Source organism: Microtus pennsylvanicus, chromosome 2 (genome assembly GCF_037038515.1).
Source record: "Microtus pennsylvanicus isolate mMicPen1 chromosome 2, mMicPen1.hap1, whole genome shotgun sequence".
Taxonomy (NCBI): Eukaryota; Metazoa; Chordata; class Mammalia; order Rodentia; family Cricetidae; genus Microtus; species Microtus pennsylvanicus.
In genome coordinates this window covers 141,949,028-141,968,727 of record NC_134580.1, presented here as the reverse complement: position 1 = coordinate 141,968,727, position 19,700 = coordinate 141,949,028, and the positions used below count along the sequence as shown (strand labels likewise).

General features: G+C 52.0%; 1 protein-coding gene across 1 annotated transcript in view; it reads left to right on the top strand.

The window, feature by feature from the left end:
* The window catches only part of Kcnb1 (potassium voltage-gated channel subfamily B member 1), an 84,232-nt gene extending 65,160 nt beyond the window's left edge, over nucleotides 1–19,072 (top strand). The window contains exon 3 of the mRNA XM_075963125.1: nucleotides 11,699–19,072. Within this exon, the coding sequence (XP_075819240.1) occupies nucleotides 11,699–13,702 (2,004 nt within the window). The 3' untranslated portion in view covers nucleotides 13,703–19,072. The remainder of the gene's footprint in view (nucleotides 1–11,698) is intronic.
* The last annotated feature ends 628 nt before the right edge of the window (nucleotides 19,073–19,700 follow it).

Below are 19,700 nucleotides of genomic sequence, written 5' to 3'. Positions count from 1 at the left end.
ATGGAGAGGGTCTCGGCTGTGGTGGGCAGAGGTGCAGGGATGGAGAGGGTCTCGGCTGTGGTGGGCAGAGGTGCAGGGGTGGAGAGGGTCTCTCTGTGATGGGCAGAGGCGCGGGGGTGGAGAGGGTCTCGGCTGTGGTAAGGATCTCCAGTCAAGGTGAGGCTAAAGCCAGCAGGACATCTGCTCAGTCTGGATAATGCTCCCTGACATATCAGGTCTTTAGTGGGATTAATGCAGACACCGTGCCCAAGAGGGACCAGAGCATGTGTGACAGGCACACTCTGACTCCAGGCTCTTTATCCTGGAGTGGCCTCAGCACCCTCCAGACCCTGGACCCAGGGCTGTGAGCACAGCCCTGAATTCTTTGTCTGTAGTTATTGAACGCCTGCTGTGTACTGGACTTGTTACCATGTCCCTCAGTCCTTTGCCCTGACCCTATGGTGCTCACTTACTTATTTGGAAATTTTGGTTCCTTGATAGTTACAAAGCACCTCCTGTGTGCTGGGCACACGGGGACAAAGAAGCTGGTAGAGGGGTCTGAGAGGCCGACCAGCCAGCGCGGGCAGGCTACATAAGCCTCAATGGCTTTGCACTGTATCTGAGTGCAGCAGGAAGCCACCACGGGCCTCTAGGAGTGCCAGGACCTGGTTTGTACCAGGACCATCGTGGTGGGATAGTAAGCGCTGGACCCCACAGGAAGTGTCTGTGATTTCACTTCAGACTTTCCAGAGGAGGCATTTCCTCCAGGGTGAACTGCAGGGGAAAGAACTCCTGGGCCAGGCCAGGGGACAGCAGACAGGGAGGGGCCAAAGCCTCCTTACTTCCCCGTTGCTACAGGAAAAAGCGAAGCCAGTGGGGCCCAGGAAAGGATGGGAAGAGCAGGTGAAAGCCACAAACACTGCTTGGCCCTGTGGACTGGAGGTGTGTTCACAGCAGAGGGCTCCAAGTCCTTTGCCTGAGGTCTCTGAGCAACTGGGTACCTACTGCCTCAGTGGTACCACCAGTCAGAGAGGCGGGCAGTCCCCTGCGTGAGTAGCTCTCCAAAGCCTCCATTTACTGGGGTGTTGCTGGGCTGACCATTGCTGCGTTGATTCTTCTGAGGACAAAGGTGTATTTTTCCCACTCATTTGGACATCAACAGCCAAGGGGGTAGGGCGGTGGCTCTAGAAGGTTGTCACGGCCCCAGCTCGCCCCATCTTCCTGCTCACCCTTTCCTGAAGAGTGTAGCTTTCAGCATGGTGGCACCACGTGGCTGCTGTAGCTCCAGCCATCACATCATCGTCCCTGGCAGCAGGATGAGGAAAGATCTCAAAAGAGGAGGCAGTGTTCTCTGCTTTAAAGAGATGTCTGAATGCCCACACAACACTTCACCCATCTAGCAGCAAGGAAGGCTGGGAGATGGAATCTTTAAGCCAAGAATCTGTGTTAGGCGTTTGAAAACCGGGGTTCTGTTGGTATGAAAGAATAGGACCTGGGGGACATGCTGTTGGCAGCATGTGCCTTTCCTTGAGTGGCCCTGGATGCACAGGGCGCTTATCACTGGGACTCAGTGAATCAGGAATAGAAGAGGCCCTAAGAGGGTTCCTAGGACAGAGGCCCGAGCTCAGAGCCCTATGGCCAAATTCAGCCCAGCTTCTTCCCCTTTCCTTGATCAGCAAAGCAGCCGCTCCAGGCTCCTGACTAAGCCCCGCCCCCCCTCTAAGGTTCAGGTTTGCACTCTGCTGCCCAGTGTCTCCTGGGCACAGCTGAACATGGCCAGCATCTCTCGGAGGACAAATATGGCGGCACTCCCTGGACTGTCTCCTTAGACTGCTTGCTATCGCGGCCTGCGCTGCACTTAGTATAGGGGGGACCCTCTCGTGTCTGCTTCTCACCTCTTTCTCCCTCCTCCCCTCCCTCCACCTCAAACACACTTGCCCAGCAGCTTCGCACCCCAGGGCCTTTGCATCTGCCATCCCTTCACCTGGAATGCTTCCCTCAGGCCAGCTTCTTCTCATCCCAGCTTCTCCTCATCCCAGGCCTGAACCGCCCTCCCCTCCCCCCCGCCGGGCCACCCCAGCCAAAGCCAACCACCTGGTAGTCACCTCTCTCCCACAGGCCTACTTCACCTTCCATAGAAACTATCAGACCACATCAATCTGTTTTGTTATTGGTCGACAACACTCAAGTTTTCCCGCTGCTCATCAGTGGGTCTCTAGGACCCAGAGACCTGGCATGTGAATGAGTGAGCTAGTCATGAATGAGTGAAAGACTCAATGGGTCATCATAGAGACACCTGAGCCACTCTTTGAGGTGACGGTCATCATGCCCACCAGGCAAGTACCACCAGCTGAGCCACATCCCAGCCCAGTTCAAGTTTTTAACCAACCCGCTCACTGTCTCCCTCCTGCTGGGCGTGGCTCACCATCCATTCCAGATGCCCTGGATTTGGTCCCCAGCAATGCTGGGAGTGGTTGATCCACCTTCGTGCTTTAAATGCATGAAGGAAGACAGAGGTCAGACCAGCATCTCCCAGCCAATCTGGAGACTGAGGCAGGAGGATCATAAGTTCAAGGCCAGCCTGGACGTCTTAGACATCTCCTCCTGTCCCCTGTCACGTCCTGTGGTATAGGTGAAAGCTGCACACTGGCGTGAGAGACTCACTAGATTCCGAGTCACCAGGGAAGGGAGCAGTGCAGGAAGCCCACAAGGCTCTCTAGGCCAGAGACATGAAGACACTCTACAGAGGTTGTCCAGTTGGAATTAGAAGGCAAGGCTTACCTGTCCAATTTTGTGTCAGTGACTCTGTAGTGAGACGGGACAGTGGCGTGAGAAAGCCATATTGCTCCAGCAGCCAATGTGGCCATGAAGAACGGCTCTCCTGAAGCCCTGGCTGCAGCTTTATTCGCTAGCCCCATGGTCCCCTGCTCCATCATCTCTCCTGACACACGGGGTTCGCTTCCAGCCGTGAGTCACCGTGGTTGGACTCTCAGGGACAATGCTCTGTCTCCTGTCCCTCCATACCAGGAGACAAAGGCACCAGTTTGAGGCTCTTAGAGCCAGCCACATACCTCTTCATTTTATTCTCAGTGCGGCTCTCTCCAGCAGGGACAGCCCGAGCCATTAGTCAATGCTGACTGGTAGTCCCCCTGACTGCCCATGTCCTCAGCAGGTCTAGGGAACTGGCAGTCACCCAACCGGAAGGGCAGAATCCCTGGCTTTCCCTTTCAGAAAGGAACCTTTGGAACACCTCCTCCCCATGCAGTCCAGAGTCTACCTCTCTTGTCCTCTCACAAGGTCGGTCGCTCAGGAGACTGGAGGGGTGACGGTCCCCAGCCCTGACCTCCACAGGGCAGCCTCTGCCTTTCATACGTCTATGCTACAGATTTTAAATTATATTTGATTGTGTGCGTTCATGTGCCTGTGTGCGGGCCAGTGTGTATGTGTGTGTCGCAGTGTACGTATGCATGCTTGCCTCCAGAGTGTTGGGATTAAAGGCATGCACCACCACCCCTGGCTGACTTCGAACTCCTGATTCACCTTCCTTATCACTTCCCAAGTACTAAGATGACAAAGTAGCCTGCCACACCTGGGATTTGTGCATGCCGCCACTGGGCCACATCCAAGCCATTCATTCATTCATTCACTCACTCATTCATTCATTCATGCACTGAGACAGGGTCTTGTTGTGTAGCCCAGGCTGCCCTGAAACTAGCCATCCTCCTCTGTTAGGCTGAGTGCGGGGACGGTACTATGTGCCGCCAAGCCCGTCTTGGTTCTCTGCGACTTTGCTGAGCTCTGCCGTGGACCCTGAAGACCCAGCCCATATCCACAAACTGGAAAGTGTCTGTGGAAGATCTCATTGCTGGAATACCCCGTGGACACTTCTGAGAGAAGGGAAGCCCGTGTCTCTGGGGACAGCGAGGGTGACTTCCCTGAGGAGGTGACCTCCAGCTGAATCACAGAGCAGAAGCAGTTAGCTAGCAAAACAGAAGGGAAAATATCCCAGGCACAAGCAAGGGCATGGGCAAAGGCCCTGAGGCAGGGAGGATCACAGAGACAGTGAGGGGCCCAGGAAGCCTGAGGTGAAAGAGCAGAGGGCATATCAGACAGATGCTGCCTGCCGGGTCTACAGACCACGCTCCTAGGATGATGAGATCCCAGACACTATGGCTTAACCCACACAGACCAAGCGCTGACAGGCTTCTCTGTAAAAGGTCAGCCTGGTGCTGGAGTTCACATCCAAGACAGTTGCTCCCGGAATATCACCTGTCTCCCAGCCAGCAAGAGAGAAAGGAGAAGGGTCCACTCCAATTCCAAACCTATTCACAGGACCTCACCTAGCTGCAAGGGAAGCTGGGAAATGCAGTCTTTATTTCAGATGGTCCATGCCCAGCAGTGGAAAAAGGAAGGAATAGACACTGGGGTGTGTGGACTTTACAGTGGCTTTGAGGGGGCAGGAGAGACATCATCTGTCTGCAGTGGTACCGATAGGGGTGGATGGTAATTCAGGGCAAGGTGGTCCTGGTGCCCAGGAGAGCTCGAGTCTGGAGATGTCTGTGAACAGGAATTGGCCAGATGTGAATATGGGGCAAACTGAGGCAGGGTGGTGGGACACCAGCACACACACACACACACACACACACACACACACACACACACACACACACACACACACGCTGCCCTGTTTCTACCTCTGTAAATCCATGCAGATCACTGGAACATTCTTTGCACACAGTAGCAGGTCTGCTAATAGCTATTCTCATTGTCATGGCACGAAGTAGGCCCAGGAATGCAGAGGCCTACAGTGAGGTAGATGCAAAGATCCTGAGGCACTGGGTGGGAGCCTGCCCCTCAGAAGGGGTGACTGCTCCTTAGCACCACCTAGTGGCTACAACTGGAAGTGCAGGTCAGTGGAGTGCCTCTGATTTGCTGAGGGAATTTTATGTGATATTTATCTGGATTTTTATGTGAAATCTCCCAATTTAACCAGATGTGGTGGTGCATGCCTGTGATCCCAGAACTCTGGAGGATCTCAAGTTCAAGGCCAGCTTGGTACTGAGTTCCAGGCTAGCCAAAGCTACACAGTGAGATCCTGTCTCAGACAGACAGAGAGACGACAGACAGACAGACAGACAGACAGACAGACAGACAGACAGACACATACACACACAACTTCCCAATTGCGACTGCTTCTCTTGCTAAGGCTCACATGCCCACCCTCCAGCATCTCCTGCTGCTCCAGCCCTCCCCAACCCTGCATCAGGCAGGGAGGGGACAGCCCCTCAGGCTGCTCCCAATCCCTTTAATCGGATTTGCTCCAGTGACCCTTCCAATTAAAACTCCCTGATGTAATCCCCCCTCTACAGCCCTCACCCCCTACCCCGCTTTTTAAAGCCAGGGAAGCGGAAGGGCCATAAAAGGAGCCACTTCCTGTGTCCTTGAGCACTTCTTGGGGAGCCCCACAGCCTGAGATCACATCTACAGAGGCCCTGCTTCCCTGACACCCCTGAGGCCATGGGGACTAAAAGCAACAGATAGCCTTTGCAGAAAATGACTTTTGTTTTTCTGAGACAGAGTTTCTCTGTGTTGCCCTGACTGCCCTGGAACTCACTCCGTAGACCAGGCTGGCCTCGAACTTACAGAGCAAGATCTGCTTACTTCTGCCTCATGAGTGCTGGGATTAAAGGTGTGCACCAAACATCTCCCAGCCAGAAAATGACACTGTCTTATTTTATTAAAGCTTGCTTTACATATCACAGTTTATCTGCTTCTCATGTACAATTCGATGATTGTTTTTAACTTTTTAAATTATCACTTGTTAATATCTCTACATATGCTCACCTTAAACCCTGACCACTGCCCTTCCCCACCTCCCTCTCACCCCACCCACCCCGCACATCTCTCTCACGTCCCTGTCTGTTTAGTTCTGAGACCCACCAAGATTAAGCCAGGCTGTCTGTGTGACTGTGGGCTTGGAGCCATCTCTCGGAGCCAGCTGGGTTCAGCAGCAGGCTCACAACTAAAGACGATTCCCCCAGACTCCCCTTCTCCCAGTAGTTCAGAGGTAAAGGCTGGGCCCCCCGTGTCCCTTTCGTTTCTTTGACTGATTAGGGCTGGTCCTGTGTGGCCTTGGGCAGGCATGGACGGATGATGTACTGAGAGTGGCACCTCTGCTGTCTCGTGTCTCTCAGTTTCCGGAGCCTTTTGAGGACGTGATCTAAGGAGCTTGCTCAGGGCCATTCCGATAGCTGGATAGTCAATCTTTGGTTGGTCTGGTCATGAGTTTATAGACACTGCCCTTAGGAACAGTTATTAGATACACACACAAGCACGCATGGACACGCGCATGTACACATGCATGCACGCACACACATAGAAGAAGCAACTGATGAGCCTCAAATGCCCTAAGTAATTTGCCAGGGACACTTGTGTCTCTGCTGACCATGGTGGCCAAGTGACTATGGATGTGGCCTCTCCTTTCTCTCCAGAGTCTCCTCATACAGAAGGGTTGAGCCCTAGGCTGTTTGGACACTCGATGCCATCTCATCTACCATATTGGGAGGGCAAAGGAAGGGCAGGGAGGTGGCAGCAACAGTGGGAACAGTCACCAGACTGAAACAGTTGAAGAAAACCTGATCCAAGCAGCCCTGAGTCCCCCCTACATCCCTCTCCTGCTTGGCACACCCAGGGCACCCCAAGGCCTGGAACTTCCTCGTGGGAAGAGAATGTGAGCACAGTCCCCCCCCCCCCAGGTTGGCCCCTTCCTCCAAATCTGGAACCTAGAGTCCGGCTCTGAGCCAGTGAGGTCCCAGCTCCCAGGACCAGGAGGACCTTGTGTGGTGGCTGGCCCTCCACTCCAGGACCTGTACGTTTGTGTTCATATGACGCTTGCAGGGGTTGGTAAGAGATTACCTGGATGGTGACCTAATGGCAAAGATGGATTTAGTGACTGCTGTGGGCAAGGGCTCAGTTACTTCCACCCCACTCAACAAGGAACTGGAGGCTCAGAGACGGAAAGTAACTTGTCCGAGGACACACAGCTGAAGAATAAAATCACTGAGGCTTGTACCCGAGTGCCCAGCCTCTTATAAAGGAATACAGAGCTGTGGAGAAATCAAAGCAGTAACAGTTAAGAGCGACTGTGCCACCCACTGATCTAGGGGCCTTCGGTGGGTTCTACCTCAGCCTTGCAGAGATGGTCATCCTGCCAAGGTAGGAAACCAGGCACAGAGGACTTAACTAACATTAGGAAGTTCCCCAGGCATGAGGGTGGCTCTGACTCTAAGGGCTTTGGTGGAAGAACCCAACCTTGTCGGTGAGATTAGGGACACTTGGGTTGCCTGGACACATGTGTGCTGATGGCGTCAGTGTAGGCACACGGAGGCTGGGACCTGGGCTCCCCACTCCCACCACAGCAGACCCCCACCAGGGGTGAATGCCCCCCTCCTCCCACCACAGCAGCAGAACCCCCCAGGGGTGAATGCCCCTCTCTGGGACTAGGGCTCAGAGGCCTTGCCTCTGATGCACAGGGACTCAGCCTTGGAGCAACAAACTGTGGGCGCACAATAGCCAGGTCAATAGTCACCTCTGTCAAAGGCCTTCTCTATGCGGAGTCTGCCCAGAGCTCTCTGGGGCTGGAAATAGGAAAAGGTTTCCCCTGCCAGCCACTGAGCAAAGAGAATCTCCCAGCTCTTAAAGGGACAGACCCCCAACATCCGTTCCAGAGATGGGAGCAGGTGCCAGGAGGATTCAGCCTAAGGCCTGTGCCTATACTGCCTAACCTCAAGACCACTGTGTCCCTAGCCTGGACTAGCGATGTCACAGGTTCCACTCTGGGGCTACCATTGATGTGTCCCAGAGTTTCACCCCCTCAGCACTATTGACCTGGATGATGCTCTGTTCCTAGGGGCCATTGTGGAGTAATGGTCTTGGCTTCTGCCTCTCTGATGCCAGTCACACCTCCCTCATGGGCCATAGCAACCAGATGCTTCCGAAAAATTGCTAAGTGTCCCCTAGGGAAAGACCCCCCTAGGAAGTAACCTTGTTGTACAAACAAGGACACTGCCAGCGCCCTAGGCCAAGGGTGGCAGAGCTGGGCACAGCTGCTCTTGGGGAGTGGTGACATATTTATCTTGGCTGTTTAATACATCTGTCATTAGGCAGGCAAAACGGGAAGGTTTGCATACCATTTTGTAAAATGTGGCTGGAATTAAGTAGGTCCGTGTGAGTTTTTCACAGAGGAGTGCAGGTAACGGGAACACGCAGAGTTTGGCGTCAGGCTGAGAGAAACAGGCTTTGTTTGGGGGTCCTGACGTGCCGACAGCTGCAGAAAAGCCAAGTCACGGGAAGAGGGTGACACCCCGTCTGTGGCCCGTTGCTCAGGTTCACAGCGCAGCAAAGCGGGGGCAGGGTGAGCTCCCACTCCTCCCTTGGCCAGTGTGTGCGAATCCTCTGCCAGTCACAGGCACTCAGCTTGTCGTGTGTTGATGCCACGCCCTGAGCTGCAGCAGGGTATGCAGAGAAGACTGAGGGTCAGTCCTCTTCCCCAGCACTTACAGATTATGGGCAGCAATGGGCACATCTGCACGTGCACGCGCGCACACACAGACACACACACACAAACACACTCAGACATAGAGACACGCATAAACATACACTTACACATACATACACACCCACACACGACTGGAACGAGATGTCAGTATCCCCAAGGTACAGCAGTATGGTGCGGAGATCTGACAATGGAGTAGCCCTTGTATCTAGGGAAAGCAGGGATGATGTCAGAGAAGGGATGGGGGCCACACAGGCCTGTTTTCCATTTGCTGTTTTGCTTCAGGAGAGTGAGAGATTGGTTGGTTTTATTTTATGTATTGGTGTGTGTGTGTGTGTGTGTGTGTGTGTGTGAGAGAGAGAGAGAGAGAGAGGGAGCAGGGTCTCATATAACCCAGGTTGACCTCAAATTCACTACATGGCCAGGAATGACCTTGAACTCCTGCCCCTCCTGCCCCAGCTCCAGGATGCTGGGATTCCAGATGTTCACAATCGTGCTAGGCCAACACTCTGACAACGAAGTCCCCACCCTGACCTCCTCTCTGATCTTTTCTGGCCTCTCAACTACAGCTTAGTGGAGGCACCTGTGACCATTTAGTTCTCCCCCACCCCCAAGCCATTCTCTTCCTGGATCCCTGAGCACAGATTCCCCAGGGTGAGCTGACTGGGCCTGAATTTTCTGTCTACCACAAATCCAGTCAGCAACAGGCAAGAATATAAACCTGTGAGCCACCCATTCTCAGGCAGAGGGACAGGTGGCCAATGAGAAGATACAGGCATTGTGACAGACAGACTAAGGGTTTCAGTTTTGCATTGAGAAGTCTGGGAAATGTATTAAGTGGAAATTAATGTCTCTAGATTTATATTTTTATAGAAAGACTCCCGAAGTCATTCATTATATCTACTCGCAGATGGATTCATTGTTCATCAAGCCTCTTCTCTTGGGCAATCCCTCTTCTACTGTGTGTGTGTGTGTGTGTGTGTGTGTGTGTGTGTGTGTGTGTGTGTGTAAGAGAGAGAGAGAGCTCATGTGCCACAGTGTGTGTGTGGAGGTCAGAGGACAGCTTCATGGAGTCTGTTCTCTCTTTCCACCCTTATGTGGGTGCCAGGAATCAAACTCAGGTCCCCAGACTTGTAGGGCCCTTGCCCACTTCCCTGTCAACAGCCCTTGAGCTCTCTTCCTGACCCAGGGACTGTATGGTAAAGCAGAGGACCGAGGCCCCAAAGTTCATATTCCCCTCCAATCCTTAGACACATCTAGGACATCTGTGCCCGTAGGAAAGTGAGCTGCAAGATCTTGGGTTTTCTGTTGTTATCAAATGATCCTTTGCATTCTTCTGACATTTATATTTCTTATTTTTAGTTATGTGTAGGTGTATCTGAGTCTGTGGGTATATGTACATGAGGGTATTGCTATCAGGTGTGTGTGTGTGTGTGTGTGTGTGTGTGTGTGTGTGTGTGTGTGTGTGTGTGCATGTATATCTGCATGAGGGCATTGTTATCAGGTGTGTGTGTGTGTGTGTGTGTGTGTGTGTGCATGGTGGGTATATCTGCATGAGGGCATTGCTATCAGAGGCCATGGGCATCAGATCCCCTGGAAATAGAGTTACAGATGGTTAGGATAATGAGACTCAAACTCAGATCCTCTGGAAAATCAACAAGTACACTAAACCACTGAGCTGTCCCGTCACCCACCCACCCCTGGTCATGTGACTTTCAACATGCTCTCGTGCTGAGGAATCAGAGGGACCTGGGTCCAAATCCTGGCTCTGCCATATCCTATATTTTGTAATTTTATTCATTTATTTTATGTGTTTGGGTGTTTTGCATACATGTATGTCTGTGCACATGCACATGTGTGCAGTACTCACAGAGCCCAGAAGAGGGCACTGGTTCCCCCTATAAAAAAGGTTACAGACAGTTACAAAAACTGGGAATGGAACCCCATCCTCTAGAAGAGCAGCCAGTGCTCTTAACCACTGAGCCATCTCCTCAGCCCCTCATGTGTCAAGTCTCACAGTTCAGCAGAGCTGGATGGGGTCTCATAAAGCCCAGGCTGGCCCTGAATTCCTGACCCTCACAAGTGCTGGGCTTACAAGAGCATGTCTCCACGTCTGGGTTCAGTGGAGTGAATAACACTTAATGGGCTGACGTTAGTGCAGTGAGATAGGACTGTGCTTGCTGGTATTACCCATCATCCCAGGGCTCGGGAGGCAGAGATGGGAATCCTGGAAGGGAGAAGCCCCAGTAACAAGGTAACAAGTGGGACCCTGTCAGCAAAAACAACAACAACGAGATAAACCATAGAAAGTGCTTGGCTCCGTACTCAGCCCTGCGCAACCGGCACTGCACCCCAGAACTATGCCCACAGTCACCCTCGGCCCCCTGACATTCTTATAAATCGCACTGCATTGAGAGGCAGCCATGTTCGTTCCGTCTCATTTTTGTCCAGGCTGCTCCCTCCACAAAGCTGCATGGTTGCAACACGATGCACCAGCCACGAGTTTTTACCTTGAAATTGTTTTCATTTTCTAGCCTCAGTTTTCACATCTATGTCATAAATGGGTTTGCAGAAATTGTCTTTTTAAAGTCGGTCAACCATGAAGTAACTGGCGAGATATGGAGACGCCCTCGAATGCTGCAGTGACCATGTGTGAAGGTCATGCTTTGCTGGGCGCTGGCCGAGCCTCTCCTCTCCTCACTGGGAGTTGCTGGGTGCCGACTGAGTCCTCTCCTGTCCTCACAGGGAGTTGCTGGGAGCTGACTGAGCCCTCTCCTCTCCTCACAGGGAGTTACTGGGTGCTAACTGAGCCCTCTCCTCTCCTCACAGGGAGTTGCTGGGAGCTGACTGAGCCCTCTCCTCTCCCCACAGGGAGTTACTGGGTGCTAACTGAGCCCTCTCCTCTCCCCACAGGGAGTTGCTGGGTGCTGACCGAGCCCTCTCCTCTCCCCACAGGGAGTTGCTGGGAGCTGACTGAGCCCTCTCCTCTCCCCACAGGGAGTTGCTGGGTGCTGACCGAGCTCTCTCCTCTCCCCACAGGGAGTTACTGGGTGCTGACCGAGCCCTCTCCTCTCCCCACAGGGAGTTGCTGGGTGCTGACCGAGCCCTCTCCTCTCCCCACAGGGAGTTGCTGGGTGCTGACCGAGCTCTCTCTTCTCCCTGCAGATCCTGGCCATCATCTCCATCATGTTCATCGTCCTCTCCACCATTGCCCTGTCTCTCAACACACTGCCCGAGCTACAGAGCCTGGACGAGTTTGGCCAGAGCACGGATAATCCACAGCTGGCACACGTGGAAGCGGTATGCATTGCGTGGTTCACCATGGAGTACTTGCTGAGGTTCCTGTCCTCGCCCAAGAAATGGAAGTTTTTTAAGGGCCCTCTCAATGCCATTGACTTATTGGCCATCCTGCCCTACTATGTCACCATCTTCCTCACGGAATCCAACAAGAGCGTGCTGCAGTTCCAGAATGTGCGCCGCGTGGTCCAGATCTTCCGCATCATGCGCATCCTTCGCATCCTGAAGCTGGCCCGCCACTCCACCGGCCTCCAGTCCCTGGGGTTCACACTGCGCAGGAGCTACAACGAGCTGGGCTTGCTCATCCTCTTTCTCGCCATGGGCATCATGATCTTCTCCAGCTTGGTCTTCTTTGCCGAGAAGGATGAGGATGACACCAAGTTCAAAAGCATCCCTGCCTCCTTCTGGTGGGCCACTATCACCATGACAACCGTTGGGTATGGAGACATCTACCCTAAGACTCTCCTGGGGAAAATCGTGGGTGGCCTCTGCTGCATCGCTGGGGTCCTGGTGATCGCCCTTCCCATTCCCATCATCGTCAATAACTTCTCGGAATTCTACAAGGAGCAGAAACGGCAGGAGAAAGCCATCAAGCGGAGAGAGGCTCTGGAGAGAGCCAAGAGGAATGGCAGCATCGTGTCCATGAACATGAAGGATGCCTTCGCCCGGAGCATCGAGATGATGGACATCGTGGTGGAGAAAAACGGAGAGAGCATGGCTAAGAAGGACAAAGTGCAGGATAACCACCTGTCTCCCAACAAGTGGAAATGGACCAAGAGGGCACTATCTGAGACCAGCTCAAGCAAGTCCTTTGAAACCAAGGAGCAGGGGTCCCCTGAGAAGGCCAGATCGTCTTCTAGTCCTCAGCACCTGAATGTCCAGCAGTTGGAAGACATGTACAATAAGATGGCCAAGACGCAGTCCCAACCTATCCTCAATACCAAGGAGATGGCACCGCAGAGTATGCCGAAGGAGGAGCTGGAGATGGAAAGTATGCCCAGCCCCGTGGCCCCTCTGCCCACACGCACAGAAGGCGTCATCGACATGCGGAGCATGTCCAGCATCGACAGCTTCATCAGCTGTGCTACGGACTTCCCTGAAGCCACCAGATTCTCCCACAGTCCTCTGGCTTCCCTCCCCAGCAAGGCTGGGGGCAGCACAGCTCCAGAGGTAGGCTGGCGAGGGGCTCTGGGTGCCAGTGGTGGGAGACTCATCGAGGCCAACCCCACTCCTGAGGCCAGCCGCTCTGGCTTCTTCGTTGAGAGCCCCAGGAGTTCTATGAAGACCAACAACCCCATGAAGCTCCGAGCGCTCAAGGTCAACTTCATGGAGGGCGATCCCAGCCCGCTGCTGCCCTCTCTGGGGATGTACGATCCTCTTAGGAACAGAGGGGGTGCAGCAGCTGCAGTCGCAGGACTGGAGTGCGCCTCACTCTTAGACAAGCCTGTGCTGAGCCCAGAGTCCTCCATCTACACCACAGCAAGTGCCAGGACACCCCCTCTCTCCCCCGAGAAACACACAGCAATAGCATTCAACTTTGAGGCGGGCGTCCACCAGTACATAGACACAGACACAGACGATGAGGGGCAGCCGCTCTACAGCGTGGACTCCAGTCCTCCCAAGAGTATCCACGGGAGCACCAGCCCCAAGTTCAGCATCGGAACTAGAACAGAGAAGAATCATTTCGAAAGCTCCCCCTTGCCCACCTCCCCTAAGTTCCTAAGGCCGAACTGTGTCTACTCCTCAGAAGGGTTGACTGGGAAAGGCCCCGGAGCTCAAGAGAAGTGCAAGCTGGAGAACCATACCTCCCCCGATGTACACATGCTGCCTGGGGGAGGAGCACACGGGAGCACTCGGGATCAGAGCATCTGAGCTGCCCACCACAGAAGGGAGTTTGCAGAAGAAATCAAGGAGGGGGGATGCTTGGCTTGCTGCCACTGAGTTCTACATGACCTCGGAGACACAAGGCCCCCCGCAGAGCTCCAACAACAGGAGAGACCCTGAGAGCCATGACAGGTCTATGGGACACATAGCCAGCCGAGTCACGGGGACCATACCTCCTAACAGCACCTTCCAGAGATGAAATGAGCAGAGCTCCCAGCCACTAAGACCTAGCCTAGGCCACCCACTTCCTAGTTCCCTCTTGAGGCTCTCCCAACCTCTGAGTGTGCCATCTCCATCTCTGGTGGCTTCAGCTGGATGAGGACATTGGAGCAAGGGGCTGCTAGCAAAAGAGTGGGTTGACCAAGTAGTACTGGTGTTGCCTAGCCACCTCCAAGAACACCTGCCCTCCGTGGCAAGACCGTGCTGTTAGAAGGGTACAGGGGACACTTTGATCGTGAGGAATCCTCTGCTCTATCAGCCATGGTCCCAGCGCATAACCCGTAACCAGGCAAGCGGCTTGAATGAGTCAGTATTCTGTGGCACCCAGGGCTTTATTCTAGGACGCTGTCAGGGTGAGCTGACAATTCGGACTCCATTCTTTCTGCCCACCTGGCAACCGAGGAAGGGTTCAGACGGTTGGCATGCAGCCAGGGGGATAAACCAGACCACCGCTTTTAGGGCTGTCACAGGAATGAGCGTTCCAGACAGCACTAGCCTGAACTCAAAAGATAGGTGAGCGTCAAATATGCAAACAAGATAGATTATTCAAAGAGACTGTGTGGCTGAAGAACGGCATTAAAAAATAATAAATTTCATTTTCTACATGAAAAAAAAAAGAAAAGAAAAAGAAAAAAGCCAGAGCCCTCCCTGAACTGCCCTGTGCAGGCTTTTGACGACTTTTCGTTGTGGCGGGGAACATAGGAATATACCTACTATGAGAGAAGTTCTTTTTTTGTTTTGTTTTGTTTTTGTTCTTTTGTTTGTTTCCTGTGGTATTCAAACTAAAAAATAATAATAAGTTAATAAAAGCACTTTATGTTTTTCTAATAGGTTCTACCAGGGACAGTGTCAAGATCTTGCACTTTAAAACAAGCACTATTTCCCGTGGGCCCATGGTGGCCCTGCACTTGGGGTGTTACTTGTGCCCCTTTCTGGCCACACTGGGTCTCACTGTCACCGCATTAGAGTCCGGGGCTCCTCCATGGCCCCGCAGGATCACCCCTCATCCATCATGGGTCAGAAGGGGTCCTCAGCCCTCGGGGCAGGGCTCTCTTAAAATCCCGTGTGAAAGAGACACACATGTCTCAGAAGGGCGCAGCAACTGGGGGTTGGGTATTGTACTGTTCTTTCTTGTCAACCAGCCATTGTGTGTTCTGTGTCCCTGTCTGTCCTGGAAGCCTGACGCTCCTTCCCGCAGTCATCTAGGCAGACGGCACAGCCAAAAGCAATAAGTACCCGTGTGTATCCCTAGAGGTTCTGACGTACTTCCTGGTGTCAGTCTTCCTGTCCTAGCGTGTTGACCTGGCGTTGTCCTGCCTACTTGTAACCCAGTGGCACGGTGTTGTTGGCCCTTCCTCAGTGACACCAGTCCGCACGATGCTGTAGCTATGGCTTGTCTATCAGTAAAGATGGTGTTATCGGTCAGCCTGTCGGTAGTACACGGAGCAGTGTGGTTTTCTTACTCTAGTGGTAGTGGGTAATGTCCCAGAGGCTGTAGTGTCCTCCTTTCTGTCCTCAGAACAGTGACAGGCGTGTGTCTTCCTGATGGAACAATGACATGGTATTGATCACCTGTCCTCAGTATGATTTACGGCTGGTCTGCCCAACAGTTTAATGGCATGATCCACCCATCAGCACTCTTACATCCCAATGTTCTGCCTCCCGTTCCCATGGCTGAGGTCAGGCCACCTGTCACAGGTAGACCGCTCAAGGGTTATTACATCAACCTTAAACAAAGTGTCTTCTACAGTTTGTGACAGTTCTCAGCATCTCCGGGGACCAGAGTGCTCTCCCTCCGGAGGGTGCATTTGCTGTGTGGTTGGAGAAGACTGAGCTCGGCCTGGTGCTGGGGCCTGTTGCTGTGACCACGGGTCGGGTCCGTTGTGTTCACCATCGCTCACGTCTCTTCTTTGTTTTTCCGTCACCCTAGACGTCACCCAGCAGCACAGATGTGAAAATTCAGGGAAAACAAAACAAATGCTTTTTGATAAAAAGTAAATAGTTGTGATTTCCGATTCAGATATTTTTAGAGCTATCTGTAAAAACTCCTACTGATGATAGAGTCTATTTTACATATCAGGAAGTAAACATGTCTTAACATAGCCATATATAGCCAGAAGGAAGTTACCGCCCCCTCCTTCAAATCAAGGCATTTCATTGGTTGGTTAAGCCGAAGGCAGGTGTACAGAAGAGAAATGACTTCTTTCTTTTTAAGAAACACTTGGTGCGACTTCTCCTTGTAACCAAAGGCCCCTTCTGCCTGGTGTCGTGCAGGACCTGGCTGTCCCTTCCTCCTGCGTTTTGTCTGACCTTAAAGTAGCATTTTACAGAGTCAATGAAGGACGAGTTCAGAGTACCCCTTCCCAGCTGAATAAACAGAGTCCGACCGAGTTCCTATAGAAATTCAACTCAGAGTAAACTATGCGCAAATGTTTTCTGCTTTGTTTTGGATTTTGCTGGTTTGTTTTGTTGTTGTTGTTGTTTCTGTTCTTCCCCACTCACGTGTGTGTGCCGTGGGAATACAGCTTTTCCTCCACGTGTGACTCAAGTTAGTACTGTAAATTTTCCTACCAGCCCTCCGCCTGCTAAAAAGGAACCGAGTTTCATTCCACACACACCCAACATGGGTACCTGCGTTTACATGCACTGGGGAAGCTGGAGAAGGGTCACCAAGATGATGCTGAATCTGACAGATGGTTCTCAGTCATGAAAAGGGAAGCCAGGGTGTGGAGGCAGAAGCCCCTGAACTTGGTGGTCCATTTCCACCTGTCCTGAGCCAACCGGAGCAAAAGGAAGTGAGGTGCCCTGAATAACATCGAGGGCTGGAGGTGGAGATTCACTTATGGTCCAGTTGTGAAGCCAACAGGACTGTCAAGAACCCAGCAGAACTCGAGTTCCGGGATCCATCCCATCATCAGAAAGGGCATCGGGCATCTGTGCCCACCCAGAGGGGAGGACAGATCAGTGCTCTCACCCTTCCATCATGGATGGCCCCAAAACAACAGGTCTCGGGCCGCGGATTTCTCTCTGGGATTCCATCTTAAGCACATTGAGAGGAGAAAGAGAGAAAGGAGAGAACGGTGGTCATCGAGGAGAGAGGAAATGGAAGCCATCCTTGAGCCACTCTGCTCGCTCCCAACAATTGAGCCTCGCCTTCTGGTCCACCTCCTCTGTGTTCCATAGCTGCAGCCTCATCTCGGTCCCTTCTCCTGAGAAGATCCACGTTTTTAAGAAGGAAGAAAAAAAACCACTCAAGACACAACAGCATCCTCGTCTATACAACTGTAATGTACTGTCGACTTTTGTAACTATTATGCGTTTGTCTGACTCTGGTCATGGCTGGAATGTATCTAGTCCATGAGCAAGAGCATATTTAAAATTCATCCCAGACAAGGGTCCCTAAAGCCAGGTTCCTCTATATAGCTAGATAGACACATAGATATAGATACAGAAATATCTCTTCCTTATTTCTCTGCCAACTTTTCTCAAGGAAAGAAACCACAGGTTGCGCTGAATCAAAGATTGCACAGGCAAGCTTCTAGAGCATGCTTCTTCGGAGATGTGCTTTGTACGTGTGTAGCTGAGAAGTTGGCAGAAGAACGAGGGGGACTCCCAGGTCGCCAGAAGGACATTGGAACACTCCAGCCCCAGGCATTTCCTAACCTATTACTGTTTCTATGACAACACTCAAATGCTTTCATGTCACCAGGCCAGGGCCACCCAAACCAGCCCTGGGCACACCTGGAAATAAGAGTTACCTCTGCATTTTCTGTTGCCATTGTTTCTGGCTCTAGAAGCATCTATATCCTAGGACGTCCACACATCTCAGAGTAGTCTATTTTTTTGTTCAGATAAAATATATATATAATATGTATTTTTAGTATATTTATAATAGGACAATTTAGTCTAATTTCTTTTGTAACAGTAATATTTGGGGGTTTTATCGTTGCTCATTTGCATAGCTGGTCTTTTCTGCTCCCCATTATTCCTTCCCACTGTCCCTTGGGCTGTTTTTTTCTTTTCTTCTGTTGGATTTTGGTTGTCTGGAGGTGAGGAAAGACTGAGGTTTGACATCCTAGAAGACTGAGTTCCTGGCCCCCCTCAGTGGGGGGGGGCATTGTGTCTTTCTTCATTAGGTCTGTGTCCCCCTGGCTGTCACTCTTAAGAATCCAGGTGTTCAGGAGCAAGCTAGGTGAAGCAGAGGTGTAGTTGGGACCTGGGTTGCCAGGAGCTCAGGCCTTGCCCTCCCAGGATCTTAAAGGACCGAGCTTTCTAGTTTCCCAAAATACTGGAACCAAGACCCTCCTGCAAACAAACTTGCTTCCGGGCATCACTGAGCTCTGGAACACTCCTGAGTCCTCTTGGCCAGGCCGCTCCCATCTCCACCATCCTGCTTCCCAGGGCCACCAGCTGGATCCAGGGACCAGAGCTGTGCAGGCTCTGGCAAACCTCAGAGAATGAATGTGCTGCATTTCCGATCCATTTCTCACAATCTCACCAAAAACCAGTGACCAGACAGCCTTCTAGCCAAAAACTGAGGCGTGACAGCCCAAAGCTGCGATCGTCCTGCCCAGCCCTTCCCAGCAGCGCCAAGTGTGAGTATTTTTCCAGCTTCCGTTTTTCCAAGCCTCTAGTCCTTGGTCAGTTCTGAACATTCGTGTGTGAGGCGATTTTGAGCCTGGGGGCAGGTGATGGGCAGACACCACGTGGAATCAAGGGGTTCTTCCACCAGTCACCCACTTGGGACAGCAAAGAAAGCCAACCAGACTGCCTCCCATGCTCAACAGGTCACCTGCCTGCCTCCGCTTCACCAGCATCAGAGATTTGGATCGAGCCAGGACCTTCTCCATCTCTAACAGTGATGATGTCCCCAACTGAAAGAACCCCAAGAGGATGCTAACCCAAACACAATTCATTATCCTGGTGGTTGGATTTTCTTTTCTTCCCTTTGGTTTTGTTCTGTTTTGTGGTGTTTGGAATCTAACTAGGGCCTTGGCTGTGTCGGACAAGCGCCTGACCCCTGAGCTATATCCAGTTCCTGAATGTATTATTTTGGAATGTGATTCTAATCAGTTTCCCCAACCCTAAAATTCCTGGTAGTCTGGTTTGTTCCAGAGCCAAATAAAACAGACAAGATTTTGTTTTTGTGTGAGTGTGAGTGTGTGTGTGTGTGTAACTTTTGCATAAGAACAAAATTAAAAAGTACTGTCCTGTTATTTCCCAGGTTTCCTACCCAGATAAGTAAGCACTGGCTGTCTTCCCAAGAAAGAGGGGGTATGCTCTGATCCTCTTTCCTTGCCGTAGGATTTCTCTAGAAATTTCCGAACGGCAATCTGAATGGAATTTGGAAGGGGCTGTTAGTCAAGTGAGCTCTCCTCTCCACTTCTAGCCCTACCTCTGTCCCCCTTAGCCAAGGTCCTGAAGAAATCTAAAAGCTAGCAGGAGAACATGGGCAGGGAGTTGGCCCAAGAGAGTAACCATTTAACGTGAGTTGGTCAATTTCCACTTAAAGCCAGTGAGCCCTTTATCATAAGTCAGCTGATCTGCTCATAGAATGCAATGCATGCTGGGTAAGGAGCTCCTGACTACCCACTGTATTGCAGGTGTTCACAGGGAGTCTAGATAATACACAAATGGGCCCTGGCATAATCGCAAAACTGGACTGGAAATTCAAAGCAATTCTTTCTTGGTGTGTGTGTGTGTGTGTGTGTGTGTGTGTGTGTGTGTGTGTGTGCGTGCATACTGCTGTCCATGGCCTTATGTGCAC